The sequence below is a fragment of the Alosa sapidissima genome, chromosome 22, assembly GCF_018492685.1.
Source record: "Alosa sapidissima isolate fAloSap1 chromosome 22, fAloSap1.pri, whole genome shotgun sequence".
NCBI lineage: Eukaryota > Metazoa > Chordata > Actinopteri > Clupeiformes > Clupeidae > Alosa > Alosa sapidissima.
In genome coordinates, this window is record NC_055978.1 from 28,696,578 (window position 1) to 28,717,923 (window position 21,346).

The following is a 21,346-nucleotide window of genomic DNA, read 5'->3' on the forward strand; positions in this document are numbered from 1 at the left end:
TATTCAGACCCATTGCTAGCTTGACGAGCCAGACCCAAATCAAAATGTAGAAAATTACATTTGCTGCCGCTAGGGTGCGTCTAGATTTCTAGGCTAACCCATTACTTGAAGGGTCAAATAACAGGTTACGCTATGTGTGATAATCATGCTTTGTAATTGGCATCTTTTTTCACTGTAAGATGCCTAAAATCTGTTGATGGTTGTCATATTTGTCTCAATCTGTCCATTTCTTTCCACAAAATTCATACTCGATACCCACGCACCCCCCTACCTTAACTGAGTTACCAACTCTCTGTAGAGGGGGCTCCACTGACCTTGTTTTAGTCCATATGTTTGTTGTCAAGCTCAGTTTGGGAAAATCTGGGTTAGATTATATATTAAGCAGACATCCTATCAAAACACAAAACAGGCCGTTTTGCTAAGGGCCTGAGTACCAATAACTTCCATTGAGAAAGTACTGAGAAATTCTAACATTGATATAATCTATGTGCAATTATAGCTAAGCCTACCAAAATATATACTATAGCCTAGATCACACAAGCCATATAACTACTTACAACTAGTCTTGCTGATCCTAACACTTAACACCTGTCTTGAACTGACACTCAACTGTTTAAAAACAGCACTCTCTGATGCACTTACTGTACTCTACCTTTTTTTAATTTATCCTAAAATTGTTGAGAGAATTGCTTAAAACTTAAACTGTTTACGTTGTTAGTCGCTTTGGTTAAAAATGTGTCAGCCAAATGTAATGTAATGTAATATAACTGCTGAGAAAGAGTGATAATGAGCCCATATGTTATTTTTTACAGGACTGAAATCATCCCCAGCAATTCAATTAGCACTCACTTTTCCCCATTCACATACCACCACAGTTGTACATTCAATAAATGAAATTCAACCCAGACTTTAAAAGGGGAAATGACTTTGATTCCACATATTGCTATGGGGAGCAAGGACAAAACAACCTATTCACTTCAATTGTTGCTGTACTTTGCTGTACTATCCCATACGATTGCATCTGCATATGTTTACACCTAGAATTCATTTCATTCATTCAGTAGATAGATGTATGTGCTAACGCCGTATAGCCATCATAATGCATGTTACAAAGGGGTGAAAAATAGTAAGGCTTTACACAACTTTATTGAAGTCAGTATATAAATACACATGCACGTCTCAAATGTAAACCCAAGTGAACTCAAGTGCGGCCAAACTCTGAAATCCCCTCATGCAAGGATATCCAAGTCAACTTTACAAAAAGTCCAAATAATAGAGTCCGAATAATAGAGCATCAGTCATCCCCATCCCACCCCAGCCTCCTCACAAGAGACCCAAAACCAGAAGAGCAAAGGCAATACTTCTGAACTACAGGACTAAAGCCAGATACCATACATCTTCTGTCTCTCCAAGGTCTTAAATACATTGTTGTTTAAATGCTTACATATAAATAAATAAATTTATCAAATGTGCACTCACAGAGTGAACTCTTATATACAGTATTTATATAGCCTATGTCATCATGTCTCATTTAGTCTGATAAGCCCCCTCCCACTCCCTCGTCTCCTAGAGAAGGACCACTCTTCATGGCCAGGTGAGTAGATCAGCGTAAAGCGCGTGTCTTCCAAAAAGACATACAGCAGTACCCCATGAGTTGGACAATACATATCAAAAGCAATCACCCAGTTTCTCTACACATTCAACCAAAGCATAAATGGAAGAGGGTGGGGTTGGGGGTGGTGAGGGTAGTTACTACCTTGAAAGAGACGATCATTCAAGTGTTATGTATACTCCCAGTCATTCAATATACATTCCGCCAACCAACCTCAATAGGCTAGTAGCTTTAAACATAAAGCGGCCTCAGTGTAAGGAGCAGGTACTTGAAGAGTTGATGGTGTGTGTATCTTTATGAGGAACATGCAGATAGACAGTGTGATAGAATGTGCAAAGAAAAGGCAACAGTCTGAGATTAGAGTTAAGGCTGAGGTGATCCAAACAAGAGACCAAATCTAATGCATCACCAAATTTCATAATCTCAAGAAGCCCCCTATGTTCAAGAAACAGATGGGAGGTATGAAGCTGATACCTGAAACCCTTTGTAAAGCTATACTCGTGTTCACACCCTCTTCATCTCATGGACTTGACTTGTTGACATCTGCAGGGCTCTGAAGTGAAGAGACCTGTAAGGCGTACATTACACATTTGGAGCACGTCTAAAAACTCCGCCTCTTCTCCTCCAGCAGCATGGACAGCTACAGATGTGAGCGCACACCAATGGAGCCTTCCTGCTCAGGTAGAGGTGTCTGCGTACGGTAGGAAGGCAGCTTTTTTTAAAGCATTTCATGTGAGATGACACAGAGTGGCTGTCAAATACTTGCAGTATGTGTGGCACTAGTAAAATCTAAAAACAAAATGGAGTGATTGTGCAACAAAACAAGAACAGTCCATAAAGTTTTCACACCTCATAAACCCCGATATTCAGTGCTCATTCAAATTATTTACAAGGCCAAAAATTGTAATCATAAAGGTATACTGATATGCAATATCTCTTGTAGTTATAATAAAAACGGGTGGGAGAACCTAGCACAACACTGCGGACATTCTCAGAAGTTAGAGCGGGACATCTGCAGGCATACCTAGCGCTCAAGATCTGGACTATCACTTTCTGCCTTTAGAGTTTGTAATCATCTACTTGTTTACCCATTCTCTAATGATGGACAGGCTTGGTGACCACTGAGGAGGGCCCTAATTGCTTAAGATATTCCAGTGCAGTACGTGTGTGCGGGCGCTCCCTCCGACGGCCCCGTGTGGGCTAGCCGCTCGGCTCGGCTCGGCTCTGCTCGGCCTCCTGCGCTGCTCTGGGTGGATATGGCTTTCGGCATCCCCTCATGTCTCTGCACACGCCTCAGTTGGTGTTCATGGTGACATCATGATTGGGTTCTGGCTCATCCTCCTCTTCCTCATTGTCATTGTCATTCAGGTCTTCCTCCTCCTCTTCCTCCTCCTCCTCCTCCTCCTCCTCACTCTGGGTGGTGACGCCCTGTGCTGAGGAGCTGCGCTGGTCCTCGTGCTCTTCTCGGTCCAAGGCGAAGTAGCCTGTTCCCTTTACAGTGTCCTGGCGCTGATAAAACAGCACATATGCAGCCTTGGACTAAATGGGGCAGAAACACATACAGACCAGAGTCATTCCCAGCCTGCAAAGCCATCTGCCATCACAGAAAGAGGACCTATTTTCCGTCTTTATGGTATAAATGTAATGACTCTTAAAGTAGGATAGGGTAACGTATATATAAACATACTAGTCAGTAGGAATGCAACATTTGGGGAAAATATCTAATTGCGATTTATTCGGACAGATATTGCAATTGCAATTTGATTTTTGGCAGTCAAGCTTCAGTTCAATATTCCAAATGTTGCTCTAAGATGGGTCTGTTCTGATTGGTGAGCACGCCTAGCACATGACAAGCACAGCGCTCCTGTTAGATGAGCTGCACTGCCTGCCCACAGGGAGGATGGAATGAATGAACATGAACATAATGAACACCAATATAAAGAACATACATGTGACAAGATTAACCATTGGGACAGATTTGCGAGCAGCACAATTAATTACAGCCTTAGTGATTAGCTAATTGCATTAGTTCAAATAGTGACTTTGATTAAAATCAATTAATAGTGCAGCCCTACTAAACAGTGCATTACCACTACTTAATTAATGATCATGGTAAGACTGAATGTGGCAAGGACTCAAGGACATCATCTTCTGCACAGGGAACATGGCATTGGAATGTCCATTATTCGCTATAATGCGCCGCTAACAGTCATTAGCAAAAATACAGGGCTTAAAACAAAGAAAATGTCTGAGCCTGCCCTGAAGTGATCAGAAACTTCCAAAGGCATTCTAATTAATCACCTCTTTTCATATCTTAAGCAGCCCGTCTTATGGCTGAATTCAGGCACAGTGCCTGAGAACTTTAAGCTCTGTTAAGAACTCTTTCTCAGATTACATTTCGTAGGACTGGAGACACACTTACAACGATCTGATCTTCACTGGCAGGAGACACGCTGCTGTCATCAAAGTAGTACCATTTGTCATCATCCTTGTTTTTGGCGTAAGCAGTGTCTGGAGAACCAATATGTAAAGTTAGACCATTTCCAATGTGTGTTAGTTAGTCAAACTAATTTGATTTGACTCAGCATAGCTACTTACAGTGGCCTCCACCCATTCCACCATAATGGTTGGACACAGCAATAAGGTCGTAGCGGCATGGCCCAGCATTAGGGTTGATCAGGAACTCAGACATGTCCAAATCTCTGTGAATCAGGCACACATATCCTCTTCATGAGTGCATCAACACACTTGTATGCCTTTCAGTTCAAAACAAATCACCTCTGGACTGTCAATACTTTCAATACTGATTGAATAATAACAACATCTCCATTCAAATTAGAATGGCAGTCAGTAGTAGGGATGGATTAACACATTTTTTTAAAAAATGGACTTTAATCTGTCTTTAAATGATTTAATATTGATTCATGAAATACTGAGATGAATGTTTTGATGTATTATAGTTTTATGCCTTTTTAGAAGGAAGCGTGTATAGAAAGAACTGCTTTAGGGTAAATTCTTAATGTAAACATTAATATTTTTAATAATGCACCATGTTCGAGAATACCTTGTAGAATGTACAACATTCGTTTTCTGAGAATCTATTACATATCTAAACAAAATTGTTATTGTAACTGAAATATCGCTAGCGGAATTGATGATGACTGAATAGAATCACATCTGATCAAATTGAGTCCTTGTGAATCAAAATCTAACCAATGCAGGAAATCAGTGGCGATACCCTGCCCTACTCAGTGAGTGCATACCTCTGCCAAGCTAACTGGACAAACAAACCGGATTTTCAAACATGAATATTTTCAAACTGCCACCTATAAAACTGTGTCAGATCTGGAGCAGAGAGACCAAGGGTGTGTGATGGGAATGCGATGGGCTAACCTGATGGGGAAGTCGACCAGTGAGTCCAGCTTATCCCTCATGTAACGACTGTAGGAGAAGCGCTTCAGATGCACCACCAGCACAGGGGGCAGCGACCACAGGTCCAGCTTCTTAGTGGCCTGCTGATGTTGCTTGCAGTTAGGACAGTACCTGAGACAAGACAAGTACAGAATCAATGACTCACTTCTAATGAGACACTAAGTGAGCAATTCAAAGCTGTGCACAAGACACTGCAGAAAGTATCAAATGTTAACAAAATGAAAGAATCCAGCAGGTGCTGGTTTGTTATGCCGACACCACAGGATAAAAGCTGCCCCCATCTCACCAAGGGTCCTCTGCTCCGAGCTTCTCTTTGGTGGTGAACAGTTCAATGCAGTCATTCAGTTTGAAGAAAGCCTTCTTCTGAGGTTTGTACTCCATGCTCTCATGTTTGTCCAAGTCCTTTTGTCAACCAGATACAAGAGAAATTGGATTGTTACACGTGTGGATATTTGATGTTTGACGTCAAGAATGAAGAGGGTCTTTGTAGGTTTAGTGGCTTTACCTCAGTAACAGTCTCATCAAAGTACTTCTTCTTTATCTCTGGCTCCCAGTCCAGTGATAGATAAGATCGATCTGTTTAAGAGATATCAACACAAAAGAACAACTGTTAAAGCCCTAGTCTTCATCGGAGGCACAATTTTGAGACAAATTTTGCTGTCTCTGACCACTGAGTCGTAGGTGTCCTTCATCAAATCGGATCTGCCTGGAGTCCTCCTTGATGAAACTGAAGTCTGTCTTGCCCATGTTGTTAAACTGGAATGTAAAGAGTCGCTTTTTGTGTCCTGCCTGCGGCGGGGCTTTGGTCGAGTTCTCCTGACCAACACCATTTTCTAGTTCGTTTTCCCCTGTCACCGAATCCTCTGACTGGCTGTTGTCATTTTCAGAGGGCAGCTCCTGGTCCTGACTGGACTCATCGTCCTGCTCGTCCGTCTCCATCTCACCTTCAGCAGTTCAAATGAAAACGCAAACGAGTATGTAACACCCACAGTATGCAGCAAGTATGTAACACCCACAGTATGCAGCAAGTATGTAACACCCACAGTATGCAGCAAGTATGTAACACCCACAGTATGCAGCAAGTATGTAACACCCACAGTATGCAATGAAGCAAAATAAGACAAAACTGAGGTGACTGACTGAACCCTGTGAAGACTTAGCAACCACACTTACTTGGAGACCCCTCCTCCAGGATCCCATTGGTGGCGTTGCCATTTATAGTATGCTGCTTGGCTGGAAGTGTCTCTTCCGACTCCTCATCCTCAACAGGTGAGCGCACATAACGGCTACAAACACACATAGCTCCTATTACTTATGGACCGACACCTGACACCATCATTTCATCATTACACAATAACACTCCAAACATTTACACGCCTTCTCCAAGACCAATTTTGAAATGTCCATGGCAATAATACAGTACATAATTACACTACAGTTCACACCAAACTTAGTATTAACTAGATGTACCGCAGAGCGGTGCAAAATATGACCACTGCCCAGTCCTGCACATTATCTCCGCAAAAATAAATCACTCGTCAATTTGTCTCCATCTCCTACTCAATCCTATGCTCTTGCATGTAAATGAGTGTGTGTATCTGTGTGTTTGCTTTAGTGTACATGTGTGCTTCTCTGTGTGTGTGTGTGAGTGTGTGCGTGCGAGTGTGTGCGTGCTTCTGTACGTGTGCATGCCTGTGTGTGTGTGTGCTTGTGTGTTTCTGTGTGTGTGGATGTGTTTGTGTGTCTATATATGTGTGTGTGTGTTTGTGTGCATCTGTGCGTTTGGGTGTGTGCAACCCTTCACTCAACTTCACCATCTACAGGCTGATTGGTGCACGGTCACTAAATGTACAAATAAATTAATTTATTGTATGGCCCCCCATAAACGGAATTCCACGAAACTCGGCATGCATTCAGTGGCTGTCGTAGTGATCTTACATGTCCAATTTTGTGCAGTTCTGAACACTTCAGCCAAAGATACTATGTAGCTATGTAGTGCTACACCGCAAATGAGTGGTTATGGAATGGGTTGAGATGGCCCATTGAGACCAACATACAAAAAAATGGGTCCTCCTAGGTCCTACGGATCCTACAGATCAAAACGAAATTCAGTGGTTCTGAGTCATCCTTGTGGGGCTACATACCCACTAAGTTTGGTGCAGCCCGGTCTTTCAGTGTCCCGGGAATCGTTACACATAATTACTGACTTATTTATTTATTTATTTTTTTAAATACGAAAGAAAAAAAAACTCTTGACTAAACATAAAACTCAATAAAGCTTCGCTTGCACGGTGGTCATAATAAAAGTTTGGTGACATGAAGAGACAAAAACGATTTGATATGATCTCATGATCCTCCAAAAAAAAAAAAAAAATGAAAGAGCAGAGGGTAAGATACCAGAGGCGGTGGAGCAGCATGTTGTAGAGTTTGTCTTCGCTTAGCGTGCGGGGCACAGTGATGAGGAAAGGCTGGCCGAACAGCGGGGTGCTTGTGTGGTTGTAGCCGGACTGCTTGAACTTCTCTCGTAGGTGCACTGGGATCACGACATGGCCTGTGTCCTCCATTCGGTTTACAGACACCTCAAAGCTGCAAGGCAGGAAAGGAACACAGTCATGGAGTAATGATTAGCGTGAACATTGATACAGATAAATCTCTAAGCCAGGAAGCCTGCACGAGCACAGTCTCATTTGTAGCAAAATGATTGTTTCTGTTCACTGCTATAATATGTTTGGAATATGGCTCCATATTTACACCATACTAACTTACTAACATCAAACTCGTGCCCCTGCTCTTGCGAACCTCTTGATCTACCAGTAAGTTTAGAGGAACTCACACATAGATGTCGTCACGCTCCATGATGCTACTCAAGTTTTCATTGGTGGCAAAGATTCGGTGAAAACGGTGGTTGTAAATGTCCGTGACAATCATCTGCACAGAAATGAGTTAGAAAGCATGAACATGTTAATGGTAACAACTGAGAAAGAGAATATGTGTGGGCTATATACTAAGGACGAAAGTTATACTGAAGTGCACTAACATTATTACCCTCTTACCTTTTCAGCAGGTACATCAGATAAGGTAGATAGAGAAATGCAGAGGTCTGATATGTACCCAACTTTGGGTACAGTCAGTTTATACTGGAAAAAAGACAAAAGAAAAAAGTTACATGCATAAACAGTTTATGAATATCTGTTTTAGATATATGATGAGTACACCAAGTCCACCTGCAGTAGCAGCACCAGAATGCTGGGTAATACCTGAGTAGGTTTGGCACTGGGGTCCAAACGCACCAGGTAGACCTCCAATGTGCGCTCCTTTTTCATAGGTAAAGGGAGCGTCAGGTAACAGAAGGGGTCAAAGGTCACAGAAATCTTAGCACACACTGGACAGACTAAAGTGGATTTGAAGAGACCGTGGAAAATGTCTACGATGATGGAATCGTTCCTCTTGATGTGATTCTCCCAGGCCTCCTCAGCAACAACCTGACAGAGACATCAATAGGAGGGTCAGACACGGAGTTTCAAATAAACACATTGAACTGTAACTGAATCAGTTCATCGGAGGAGTGTGAGACCTTGTCTGGCCTCCCGTCCGCATCCATGAGCTGGATGTAGGGCTTTTTCCTGATGCGGTTCAGGTCTTCATGGAGTCCATCCAGTAGAAAGGCCAGGAGCTCATGGGAGTCCTGCTGCTGGTAGCCTGAGAACTGTGGAGCGAAGCGGCCTACCTGCGTCTGCAGACAGAACAACAACACAACAGAATACCTCTTATTCAGCAAAGATGCTGATGACCCCGGCACTCCCATTTCTGTGGTCAGATTATGAAATCGTTCTATTTAAAATATGGCCAGCATGTATGGAACTCACCTTGAATGCTCTTGGCGTTACGTAGCTGTACTTCCCAGACCAGAGTTGCTTAGTGAGCTCTGCATAGGCTTTGGCAATCTCCCCTTTCATACCCAATGGATTATCCTCATTCAGCTCATCCTGGTACTTGTCTTTCAGGAAGTACTCAGTAAGTGGAGGTATATTGCTTAAGCACTGCAGGCAAAAAAAGTGTTTGAAAAGGGAGTTTAAAAAAGACGATGTCTTGTAAAGAATGTCACCCCACAGCTGCCTCTAGACACTTTTGTTTCCTCACCTGTGTGGCAGAGTTCATGAAACAGGTGTTGCCAAGGTTGGAGAGTCCACAGAGACCAGGCTTCTCACTGTGCCTTCCATGGTCCGAGTACTCATAGCTGTTATAGGGTGGGTAGGACGGAAGGCTGTAGCTTGAGTTCTTCACACTACCAGAAGAAAACACAATGTTATGGAAGTAGTATACTGAAGTACAAAAAGAGAGAGAGAAAGAAAGAAAAAAAAAGCATGTCCCCCTAAACAAATTTGACATTGGCATTTGACATCAACACATATGCACTGATTAACAGCATCTCCTCTACACAGTGAAACCTTTCAGCAGTATGCTCTCCTAAACATCTGAGACAATTCATCAGAATCCCAAATAGCACCAATAGCAGCAGCAGTAGCAGTAGCAGCAGCAGCAGCAGCAGCAGCAGCAGCAGCAGCAGCACACCTCTGAGTGCAGTGCAACGCGCGGTCCCATTGATCAGGCTGCGCGGCCTCGGCGCTCAGCGCCCTCTCGACCCTCCTCTCTAGCTCAACCCTCTCTGGCCTCAGACACCACCAGCAGCACAGGAGCATCTCCTCTCGGAGCCGCCTCCATGCCCGGCCCGGCTGCGAGCGCACGCGGGGGACACGCCGGACTGGGGGGGAGGACAGCCGTGGCCCTGGAGCTCGGAGCAGCGGCGGCGCGGATCCCAGGTAACACGCCGAGGAGCCTCTTCAGCCTAGCATACCATCACTGTCCTGTCCCGTCCCTAACGCACTCCTCCAGATATTTATAGCAGTGGCAGCAGCAGCAGCCTGCCTCATGAGCCAGTGGTACAGTAGAGAATGAGAGGGAGGGAGAGAGAGAGAGAGGAAGGGTGAGCGGGAGGAGGGAGAGAGAGGGAGGGAGAGAGAGGGAGAGGGAGAGGGAGAGAGAGAGGGAGAGGGAGAGGGAGGGGGGAGGCGAGCAGATAGATGAGAGCTAGCTGAGGCTGCAGTATGCAAAGAGAACCAGCTGAGACCCAGAAGAGTCTTACGGGATGACTAAGCATTACTTCCACACTCAGCTATCCCAAAGCCAACAGCACAGGATCTTCAAAATCATAACCAAAGAGCAGAGGTGTGGCGCCTGTGCTGTGCTGCATGTAGATGAGAAGAGCAGATCCAATGTACTCTGAAGGTCACACTGACTGCAGATTACGCAGCACAACGCTAGAGACCAAGAGAGGGAGATGCACAGAGAAAAGACACTGATCAAGAACAGCCAGTAAAGGAGTAATCCATCTGGCTGGCCCTTAGTCTGGCTCCTTACACTGCACACGCTGCTCAAGACAGACAGCCTTACATAATGACGCTTTTTTGGACACTTTCAAGGAGAACCCGTATTAAATGATTTATTGGTTACTATTTTAATCAAGTTATCTTCAAACTACAGTAAGAACTGAATACAGACATGTTCCGTCTCGCCAGCCCTAAACACACACACACACACTAAGGACAGTCCTAACACATCTACTTTACTGACACACTAAGGACAGTCCCAACTCATCTACTTGGAATACTGACAATTGTTACTGCAGCACAGAAGAGTGCATGAGCCTCAGAAAAGCGCAGATTTCCCTGAGAACCCTGTTCCATGTGACTCAACAGCTTGAGAACAAGCCTGTCCTGTCCCAGCATGCTGAGTTGCAGAACCAAAATTTTCTGCGCAATAACCGATGCACTACTCAGCAACATGGGTGACTATTGAGAGCGCTCCCACAACATGGGTGACTACTGAGAGCACTCCCAGGCCAATCTGGGAGTGCTGGGCTTTGAGCTATTACTCAGGGCTCGAAGGCATTCATTATTCAAAGCCACTGTAAATCAATGCTGTGTCAAAACTGCTAATTCAGAGTGTTTTCCACAACCCAGCTCAGAGCGGACTATGCACGTCCATAGTGCCCAACCTGTTCAGAGACCCCAGGCCCACCCCACCCCAACCCCTTCCAAACACGCCCACTGGCGCTTACTTCCGACTGTTGAAGCTGCTGTTATGATTGTTTGTGAGAGATGAAGGGGAGATCTTTGGTAAAGCAGAGAGATTGGAAGCACCAGATGACCTTTAAAAGATAAGAAGACCATGAGTTAGAGCAAAAACAAAAAATTCAAACTGGAAAGAGAAAATTAACTATAGAGATAGAAATGGAGTAACAGAATTATGGCAGCAAGTGAAGCAAAGCAAACAAAGAGCAAATTTACAACAAATGGCCAAATGGATGGAGAACATTGAAATGCAGGGGAAAAGGCTGACATCCAATCCAATTCAGAGAACTAATATCATACACAAGGAGCTCCAGCATCAACCTTTCTCTACATATGATCTTATCTTAGTGCCCCCCAACATGATTCAGTCATTTGCCTGGTTACAAGAAGCAGTGGTGATATGCACACATGTAAATAATATGTCAAATTAAATTGAAATTGTCAGGTCACTTGGGTCATTTTGTGTAACATCAGACAGAATCCAGGAAAATGGTTGCTGCATTGCCTTGGATTCCGCTGAAAGCTTTTCTACATAATGTTTAGATCCCAAACAAAAATATCTGTTTAATTTGAATGTTTTCATAATTTCTTTACCCAGGGATGTTTACAGTCTACAATACAGTCACGGCTTATCTTGGGAGCCGTGTTTGGACATTAATACACTAAAAAGTATTATTGCTAGCCTGCCCACTTTGTAGGATGGGAGACAAAGATATTGTCAGTATGGCCGAACCATTGGAAGTTTGTACTGCATGCCCTATTGAGTTGAACACCCTTGATTTGGAACAAAGTGCAGAAATGAGTGATATTGTAAACTCATATTTTTGTACATCACATCAATCCGTACTTTGCCTGCAAATGAAATAAAATAAGTTATTAATGTTGTGCCAATATTTAAGGCCACCACAGCATATGAACATTGAGAAACGGAACTAGGTGTATTTTTTTGGTCATTTTCATTGGGTAGCTGGTACGAGATTGAAAATATGTATGGTAGTTCAATATTTAAATAAAGTGTATGATGTCTCAAAGCTGTACCATGCTTCCTTCAAAGACAAGTACACCGTCAATTACTTTGTTATAATTCTGCTTCTCCATTCTTGTTCCGGAGGAAATCTATCTAGTAATCTATCGTACATCATTGATACTTTGTATATCAAATGTCCATACTACTTCCACATAGATGTTCAACTTCCTACTAGCTACCCCACAGACAATTTTAGTCTTCTAAAAACGATTTAAAATTGTTGTGCCCATTATATGTCGAGAACTCAAAATATTGACAAAATAATAAAATAATGATTGCTATCAAATGCATAAACAAGTTTAAAGTACCCTTAATGTCACGTTTAGCCCTAGGGTCTTGGGTTGAAAACCAATGAGTACCAACCTTTTAATGGTTCAGTCATACTGAGAGCATGCTTGTCTTCCATCCTACAAATATTGGGCTTGCTATGAATAACATTTTTCAAGATAGGAATGGCCAAACATTTTTCAGGCGATCAAACTAAAGTAATATCTGAAATAGAAGACCTAGGATTTAAACAGAATGCTTTCCTGGCCTTGGTTTTGGAACTCATCCATGATATAGACAAAGTCTGAACAAAACCTGAGATGGTGCAGCACCAATGTTAACCGATCAGAATGACTCAATAGTGTTCTACAGATGCAGAATAGTCAGACAAAGCGAGCCCAGATTTGATCAGAATGGAGTGGACAAACAGTAGTCATGAGAGGCACATTAAGTAGGCCTATTGTCCTTCAGGCAGGTAGGGCAGGTAAGATCCTGACAGATCTGTGGATTCATTACACACCCTAGATGACATCAAGAAGGTCCTCACACAGCAATATTATTCTTTTAAATTATCAAAATCGGTCAAAATGTGCAGATGTGCATTTGGTGTTCTATACTGGTTATTGTTTTTTACATGGTTCATATTACCACTCTGCTTCTAATAAGGAGCAACCCAGTAAAATTGAATGAAGATATGACCTCAAGCTCATTCTCTCATTCATATGCCTTAAATGTAAAACAGGGTTGACTTTCTCTTGCCAATTGCCTTCCATCCCTTCAACTTACATTGCCAAAGAAACCCTTCACACTCCACATCCACTTATTAGAACATTAGAAGAGTGACTAGTCATGTTTGCTGTTATTAAACATCGGACTTGAAAAGAGCCGCTTACTTGGGCGTGGAGGATCCTCGAGGCCATGTTCCATCTGCATTTTTCTGTTCTATTACTAGAACCTGTGGAGGAGACGAACACATGATCATTCTAGTTGAGTACATACCTCCTCTCACAATGTGGTTCAACAACCCATCTGCAGATTGAACATACTGAGCATGGAAACAATATTCTAAACCTCAATCAAAAGGCCAAGGAATGGGAAGTGTCTGTGCTCAACTTCTTTCACATCATCATATATTTAAATGGCATACCAACATTTCAAGGTGGAATAGGGATAAATGATGTAACTACTGTGTCAACAGTACAGTATTATTGGCAGACAACAGTTTAATAATGATGTTTATAGTTTATATAGATAATTATGACCATTGATTAGGCTGTACACAACCAAATGTAACCACATGATTTTGTAGTGAGCCACTAACTAATTGTGATGTACTGAGAGTTCTCTGATAGCCCCATAGAGTGTACGCGAGACGAGTGCCACAATCAAAAATAATAATAAGCAACTGCCACTTTAACTTTTGACACGGAAATCGAGAAAGTGAAAAGGGCTGAGAATCATCTGAATCAAGAGAATGAAATCTGAGAATACAGATCTAACCTGTATTCCGGACATATTCATCAAACTTGGCAATAATATCGATCGACATGATAATCCACTGTTCTCGTCTATCAAACAGATATCTTCCCTCTGAAATCCTTCTATCTTGGTCAACCGCTTCTGCAATCAAAAGGAAAAGACCTCTCATCGTCCGAAATCTTGATTACTTAAAATACAGATATCCTGACCGAAAAAATACAGATATCCTGACCGTTCAACGACCCCCCCCCCCCACCCCCATGTCTACACCCTGTGGATGTCTTGGAATCTCCCCACTGTGATTCTCTATCCTGTATCACCCTCATGGCCATTCCCTCTTGCATGCCTATCCCATGGGGTTGTCCCACCCACCATCATCCCTTTGCCCCTCTGACTGTGGTAGGACTGAAGACCAAAACTTTTAACACGCACACACATACACGGAGCAGAACAGTACATAACGGAACTGAACTGTCCTTTACATTACATCATATTACTTTTCTCTTTTTTTCACTGTTCAGCTATTGTTTAAGAACTTGTTTTACAGCGTACATTTCTAAACTGGTATTAACACCAAAGGTACTTTCAAAATAGTATCTCACAATAGTAACTAATAGTAGTTAAACAGCATGATACAGAATTAGGTTTAATAGTGTAATATACATTTTCCAAATAGGTCCTTAAATAGAATACACACAGTTTTAAAATGAACCCCTTTAATAGAGTTTAGCATAATGCTTCAACACTGACTATGTTTGTTTGTGCTTCCTATTGATCTTTTTTGACCCAATATAGACCATAACTTATACAGTATGACTTATGAATGACTGTCACAGAGTGAATTAATAGAAGGATTGAATAACCTTGAATGTCAAAATAAATATTATTTTGGGATTTAAACAAATTAATAAGTGTTGTGTGTTGTCTGGGGTGAGTTATTAGTCTAGCCAGAACCTGAACCAATCTCTTTTTGAACCTAGAGGTCAAAATCAAGTCATGAAGTCATGAATCAAAATATCATATCTAGAAGTTTTATTTAATTAACCTATTTTATTCATGGCCATGAAAAGGCTTGGATATAACTACACTGTTGCCAAATTAGTTTTAACAGAGTTCATTAGATCTGCATCTGACGGCACAATCTCACTCCCAACTTGTCCCATATAGACACTTTGGGTAGCCCACAAATCGACAGGTTTCATTCCTTAGATTGGTAATACAGAAATCTGTCAGATACTGCCTTTTTGAGACTGTTATTTCAACATGACAGTTATAAGGTGCAGTTATATAATACACAGCCATGGCCCTGAGTTTAGCTCCAGATTTATTTAGCTCCAGATATATTATGCCTCATATAAAGAAACACCATAAGAACATGTTAACAAGGATGAAAACTTAATTCACAGGAGGGGTCTAAGTTGTTGGTTTCCTTTTTGTGTAAAAGTATTATGTTAATGTCCTTAAACTTAATTTCTTTCTGAAGCCCACAACACAATTTGCCCCACAGTGTGGTGTAGGGCATTAGCAGACATGAGGCCGTCTCATGCCAGCATGCGTTCTGTTACAAGCTGCCACACCTAAAATGATAAGCTAAGACTTGAAGAAATGTCATGGCAGTGATAATCCACATTCAGAATAAAAGGGCAGCGTCATCTTAGACAGCTCAACAAACTGTTATTCTAAGTCAAGTTTTTCAAGTTCCTATGAAGCTGCAACGCCATCAAATAGCATCTGCTAAGCACTGGTATTGACGTTGCATGAATGTAATGTCACAAAACTAGAAAGGTTATTACAGCAACCGAACATGGCAGATTTGGTGACATGACATGTTGGTCATGTACTGTCTATATGTTGAATACTAGTTGCCCCTAGTGTATGAATCAAGTTTTTTTTTTATTATTGAATTGAACTGAATTTAATTAAAAGCAATGTGTCATTACAAATTACACCAAAGGTGTGACTTGGTTGTACACTTGAGTACGTAAGAAAAGGTATACAAAAATATTACAACCACCAACAACAGAACAGTTGGCATGTTAGTTGGAATGACACAGGCGTTAATCTGTCCTAGTACAAGTACTACCATAATGTAATTGATTTTCATTTCAAAAATTCAGTTAAATCTGTCTATTTTAATGTCCAGCCAAGTGTGTTAATGTTTACAATTGGTGCCCCAGGCCAGAAATAAACAAATTTATCACCTGTGAGTCTGTGAGCAACTAACATTTATTTTCATAGTCGAATTATCTGTCGGTTATTTTCTCGGTTTAATCGGTTAGTTGTTTTATCAATACAATTTCTTCTCTTAATCTTTTCACTCTTTTCGAAAGATCAAAATCATGTCCTCAAAGCCTTGTTTTGTCCAACCGTCAAATATATTTAGTTGACAGAGGAGGAAGAGTAAGCAGAAAATCTTCATGTTAGTGACGCTGCAATCAGAGAATTTTAAAATGGACACAAACCGATTAGCATGATTACCAAAATAGCTGCCGATTGATTTTATAGTTCATCTATTAATTGTTGCAGCCCTATATAGCAAGAAAGCTCTTATATCTACTTGACTGTGTATTCTTCTCGTATCTCTAGAACCGTTCATCCAATTGACTTCACAATTTTCGATTTATGCCTCGGAGTCCAAGTGCGTACAGTGTGGACTATCACATTGTTTGGATGTGTTTATCATGGAGTGGTGCTAATTTCACTAGATGACAAGATCTGCTACGGGCACTGCACTACAGTAGTCTCTCAAATGGACAATGAACTTATTATGACGGGAAAAGAGAGTGCTCTTTACCTGGCCTTGGTAGAGGCCAGCATCTTGGATGGTGCTGTCCGGTTTGTTTAGTGGCTCAAAAGTGTTGCTCATGTACTTGTTCCACAACCTGGTCTCCTTTTCCTCAGGAATGCTGAACAGTTTACGCATCTCCTTCTCAATGACGTCTGCAAAATAAATGACACGGAAAAAGCTTCAACATTCTTCGTAAGTTTAAGAATGTGGATAAGCACATGCTTTCAGCTAGCTGTCAGTCAATGATGATGGCAATACAAAAATACAGTCTTCTGTCAATGTGTGAAGAGTTACTTTGCAGAGCTAGTAAAAGTAGCAATCTACAGCAAGCTTTTCAATAAAAAAAGGTAATCAACAAAATGAAGCATTAAGCCTTGCAAGGCCATAGGTTACAGGGATTTCTAATAAAGTGAGAAGGTGGGAAATAGACAGAAAGCAAAGTACAGAGCAACAAACAAATGTGGAGTGTTAGGCTAAATTGCTGAATAAGTATGGATTTAAAACGGCACGTTAAAAAGTTCCATCAAGTCACATCTTGTTCCATCAAGTCACATCTCTTTTCAATGTGATCGAGGTAGCACTGTATATGCTTCAATAATTCAGTTAAGATCAATTCATGTGGCTGACTCACAGAAGTTAATAATGGCTGACTCACAGAAGTTAACAGCCATGGTCTAGTTTAAATTTTAACATTTCAATTAGTCAATGGCTGAACATTATTATTAGATAAATTATTAACAATATTAGCCGTAGCTGTAGTGGAGGTAGTAGTAGTAATAATAGTAATAGTTGTAACAATGGTGGTCATAGTAGTAACAGTAGCTGCACTATTACTCCCATAATGTGCTATCCTGTGAATGACTGTGAAAACATGAAGGGGATACGATCCTTGTTTACACTTTCTACACTATCATATACACTGAACCATACCATAATCTTTGAAGCATTTGTCAAACACATTATTAGGGTAATCCATATGAATTAATGAAAGCTATGATCAAAGCAATCATTACTGACAGGATTCCTTAGCCACCAATACATCACACGTCAGTCTGTTGTACCTAGTGTGAAACAGAGAGCAAGTGGAGTATATGCGGTGACTTGGCCAGGCATCATACCTATAGTGTCAGCTTTGCTGAAACGCCTGGTGACAACATTCTCCATATTACCGTCTTCACATAACTTCAGTTCAGTGAGGTAAACCTCCACTTTGCAGTGCTTCACAAACATCCCTTGCTCAACCACCTGCGAACAAACAAAAGGTCATTGTTTTTTCACTAACAAAAAACATAACAATGGACACGTGTTTGTACATATTTAGCGTTACCATACAGAAACTGATAATTGAACAAAAAGTCCTAAATAGTTAGTAGGCCCACAATGAAAATGTTATGTAAACCGGATAGCAAATAACCATTTCCTTTCAACCAGGTCCCTTGTTTGGGGCCCTTTCATATGGCCTAAAGTGCTAGTAGATCTCTCAATATAAATGAGTCAAAGAGACTCTTAATTTAGCAACAGAGCACGGAGACAGCTGAGGGGTCCCATCCTATTTATTTCCCCCAGCCCCTCCACTTTCAACCCACCATTACAAGCAGGGCTGCCCCCCTGAGCCACTGCCCCAAGCTACTCACACCCAACAGTGCAGCAGCCATGTGTTTCAAACAGCCACAGAGAAAAGCACAGACCTCTACAGACAAGCCACAAGAAATTACACACCAGCTTCCAATCCCCTGGCACTCCTGTCCACGCTATCTCCTCATACTCCCTATCTTGCTCGCTCGCTCGCTTTCCCGTCACTCTGTCTCTCTCAAGCCTATATCGCTCCCTCATGGTTTGACCTCAGCCGGCATTCCTCTTCTTTAAAAACAAGGACACCCAGAAAGAGCCACACTTGCTGGCCTGACTGAAACACCCAAGGGCAGCAAGGGACACCCAGAGTAATGGTGCACCAATGCCACAACACAGTGAAATCCAGACAGAAGCAGACACCCAAAAGACAGAAAAATAGAGAACCTCCTGCATGTTGTGTCTCGTAGTTTGCTCCATGAAGCGTTGCAGTCATCCAGAGCCCCTCTGAAAATAGAAACGCTGGGGCTACTCAATACCCCCCATGACATATATGGCAAAAGGGGGAGGATCAATCAGGGAAAGAGGAGCCACTGCAGCAGCCATGATGCCATGACTGGGTAAATTTGAAAATGCAGGATGGCTGCTAGTGAGAACGGAAGTACAAAAGGCTTGCACTATATGAAATATCAGTATAAAAGATTAGGCTATAGACTAATGAGGAAAAAATGACAAAAAAACAAACAAAAAACAAAAAAACAACAGCCCACACGTGAGAATATCACTTAGGTGTCTGAAGTGTTACAAAGTATTAAGTTAGTCAGACATTTACAGATAATTTACTTTGGAATATGATGGAAAATGTCTGCCAAAAACTTGAACAAGTTGACAAATCTGATCAATCATATGTTCTTCCTACAATGGCATCTGGATTGTAATTGAAAGTTTAAACCTTCCCCAAAACAAAACCTCATGTAAGCTAATTAAAGTCTTTTCAGTAACAATAGACCATGTAACAAACAAACCTAACGTTACGTACACAATTTGTATGTTTATCGTATCAGACCCTGGTGCTGCTCATGTTTTCACCACCATTTGAGACAACAACGCCCAAACTCATGCAGATACACATAGCAAATTGTAAACTTACCTTTCGAGCTATTGGCTCCTGGGCTTCGGTCAGCCCATACCAGCTGACTAGCTTATTCCAACCCTCTGTGGGTACAAGGATGTAGTCCAGCTCATCGATAAGGTGCTCCTTGATGGCAAGCACATCACCATCTGTGAACAGCCACGACAACAATCAATCAATGGCAATCATGGCATATTTTACTGGAATTGTGAATATTAAATTATCAGATGTGAGGCACATTACTACACACTACCCTTATCCACTTTCCACTTAGTGGCCAAATCAACAACACCACTGGAATTGATGATCAATAACATAACCTGAATTCCTGACATAAACACACTATACCTTTAAGGAGTCCTGAGTTGTCCACTGGGCCTGGGTAGACATTTTGATCTCCCATCTGGTACTTGTCCCAGCTGTCAAAGCCCACATATTTCTTCCACTGTTTGAACCAGTGACTGTCTACCAAGTACCTATTTAACAAGGAACGACATGATAATTCACGTGTATCTTCAAAATATGAAAATGAAAACAACGCTGATCAAGCATTGAAATATTAGAATATTCGCGTAGAAAACCATGGGGTTGCAACAGAATGCCGTCCACAGAGTAACTAGCATAGCACTGTAACGTTTATCGTAGCGAAGTGTGCTACACTAACTTTACAGCAGAGACCACGGCGATACTCCATCTTCAACGAACCATATCACAAAACATGAATGCGTATACTTGCACTGAACGGACAGATATTTTTCAATCAAACATGCCAACAGACCTCATAGCTAACATTAGTGGCTGAGTTGATTTGTGTTAGCTAGACAACGTCGTCGGGTGGATAAACACAACCAGCTAGCAATTAACATTAGCTGACGTTACTTGTGTGAATACGATAGCCGATACTGCTGTATACACCAGTTGAAATAGATCATTTCATTCTAATTTAACGTCGTATATAATTCATGTCACACATTTGAGAGAACTTTAAGTATTTTGACAGGTGCTTTTCTCGACTCCGCCCTGCAGCGCCGGATGGACTGGCAACAGATACCAGTCGAGTATACTGACACCGGCATTTGATTAACCACTTTCCTTCAAATAGCTGAGTCACACCGCACCAGGAATAAGACCATTACGTCTATAGTGTAATACGGGGAGATTAAACCGTTATGTTCAGCAATAGCCTGAAAGTAATAGCTACAGAAATTTGTGGAATGTATTGCTAGCTAGTGTTAGCTAGCATGCTGCCGGGCTAGCACGGTGACTGTCAACATGGCCTGTCTCGCCCATTTTCTGTTTGCCTTCAACTTTGACAGCCGCCACAAAGTCTGTCAGTGGTACCTTCGGAACATCAAAGACGTGACAATAAACTCTCACCAAGTATCTCCCTTCCTTAGCTGAGTTTTCAGCAGCGCTGCGACCTCTGCTCTCTGAGTATCCAGATCAGCCGCTCCTCCCTCCGCCATCTTTCCTCTGACATCACCCAAAGCATTGTGGGACAGGGAGCGTCACTGACTATGGTTCAAGCTAGTTTGAAGAACAGGCGGAATTTTCGGTAATGTCTCTTCTATGCTGCCATCTATTGTAGGCCTACACTACAAAACAACTTCACCCAGCCTATTATTCTTAACGCCACATGAATTGGTGACTGAATGAATGATATTTTCACCGGTATATATGAGACATAAATCCACGTTTTGAATCTTTGCATGAATGTTTAAGTAATTTGCTGTAGCCTAGGCCTTTTCATTTTAAGCCAGTCCCTCGGCACAAATTAAATGGAACTCCACACCTGGTGGATTCATAAGAATTACACTTCATTTCGTAAGAAGAGCTGAGATGGTCAGGATTTTAATAACTTGTGCAGTGCCCGTTCAAGCATGCCATTACTGTAGAAAAACCGTAGCCC

The 21,346-nt window shown here is 41.8% G+C and overlaps 1 protein-coding gene across 9 annotated transcripts; it reads right to left on the reverse strand.

Annotated features, from left to right (window-relative positions):
• Positions 1 to 1,127: 1,127 nt before the first annotated feature.
• Positions 1,128 to 20,941, reverse strand: LOC121697311 (ubiquitin carboxyl-terminal hydrolase 15-like). 9 transcript variants are annotated; one of them, XM_042078779.1, is made up of 23 exons: positions 20,815 to 20,941; positions 19,786 to 19,913; positions 19,456 to 19,586; positions 17,855 to 17,981; positions 16,743 to 16,888; positions 13,970 to 14,089; positions 13,363 to 13,424; positions 11,163 to 11,252; positions 9,185 to 9,329; positions 8,911 to 9,084; positions 8,619 to 8,777; positions 8,302 to 8,526; positions 8,098 to 8,181; positions 7,878 to 7,972; positions 7,442 to 7,630; positions 6,218 to 6,330; positions 5,713 to 5,988; positions 5,550 to 5,620; positions 5,331 to 5,446; positions 5,006 to 5,155; positions 4,211 to 4,314; positions 4,035 to 4,123; positions 1,128 to 3,151 (listed from the first exon to the last, which is right to left on the reverse strand). In XM_042078779.1, the coding sequence occupies exons 1-23, from the start codon at positions 20,901 to 20,903 to the stop codon at positions 2,906 to 2,908; spliced, it is 3,129 nt and encodes a 1,042-aa protein (XP_041934713.1). In that variant the 5' UTR covers positions 20,904 to 20,941; the 3' UTR covers positions 1,128 to 2,905. The 9 variants fall into 9 exon arrangements, with proteins under 9 accessions (XP_041934713.1, XP_041934712.1, XP_041934717.1 ...); XM_042078778.1 differs by having other exon boundaries at positions 5,713 to 5,991; XM_042078783.1 differs by lacking the exon at positions 13,970 to 14,089.
• Positions 20,942 to 21,346: the final 405 nt, after the last annotated feature.

Bases quoted from the DNA above. Each gene is read 5' to 3' on its own strand.
- LOC121697311 (XM_042078778.1), bottom strand. From the start codon at position 20,903: ATGGCGGAGGGAGGAGCGGCTGATCTGGATACTCAGAGAGCAGAGGTC. The intron at 11,253-13,362 runs GTAAGCGGCTCT...TATCTTTTAAAG, and splicing joins CGAGGATCCTCCACGCCCAA to GTCATCTGGTGCTTCCAATC. The intron at 4,124-4,210 runs GTAAGTAGCTAT...TTGGTTCTCCAG, and splicing joins TGGAATGGGTGGAGGCCACT to ACACTGCTTACGCCAAAAAC.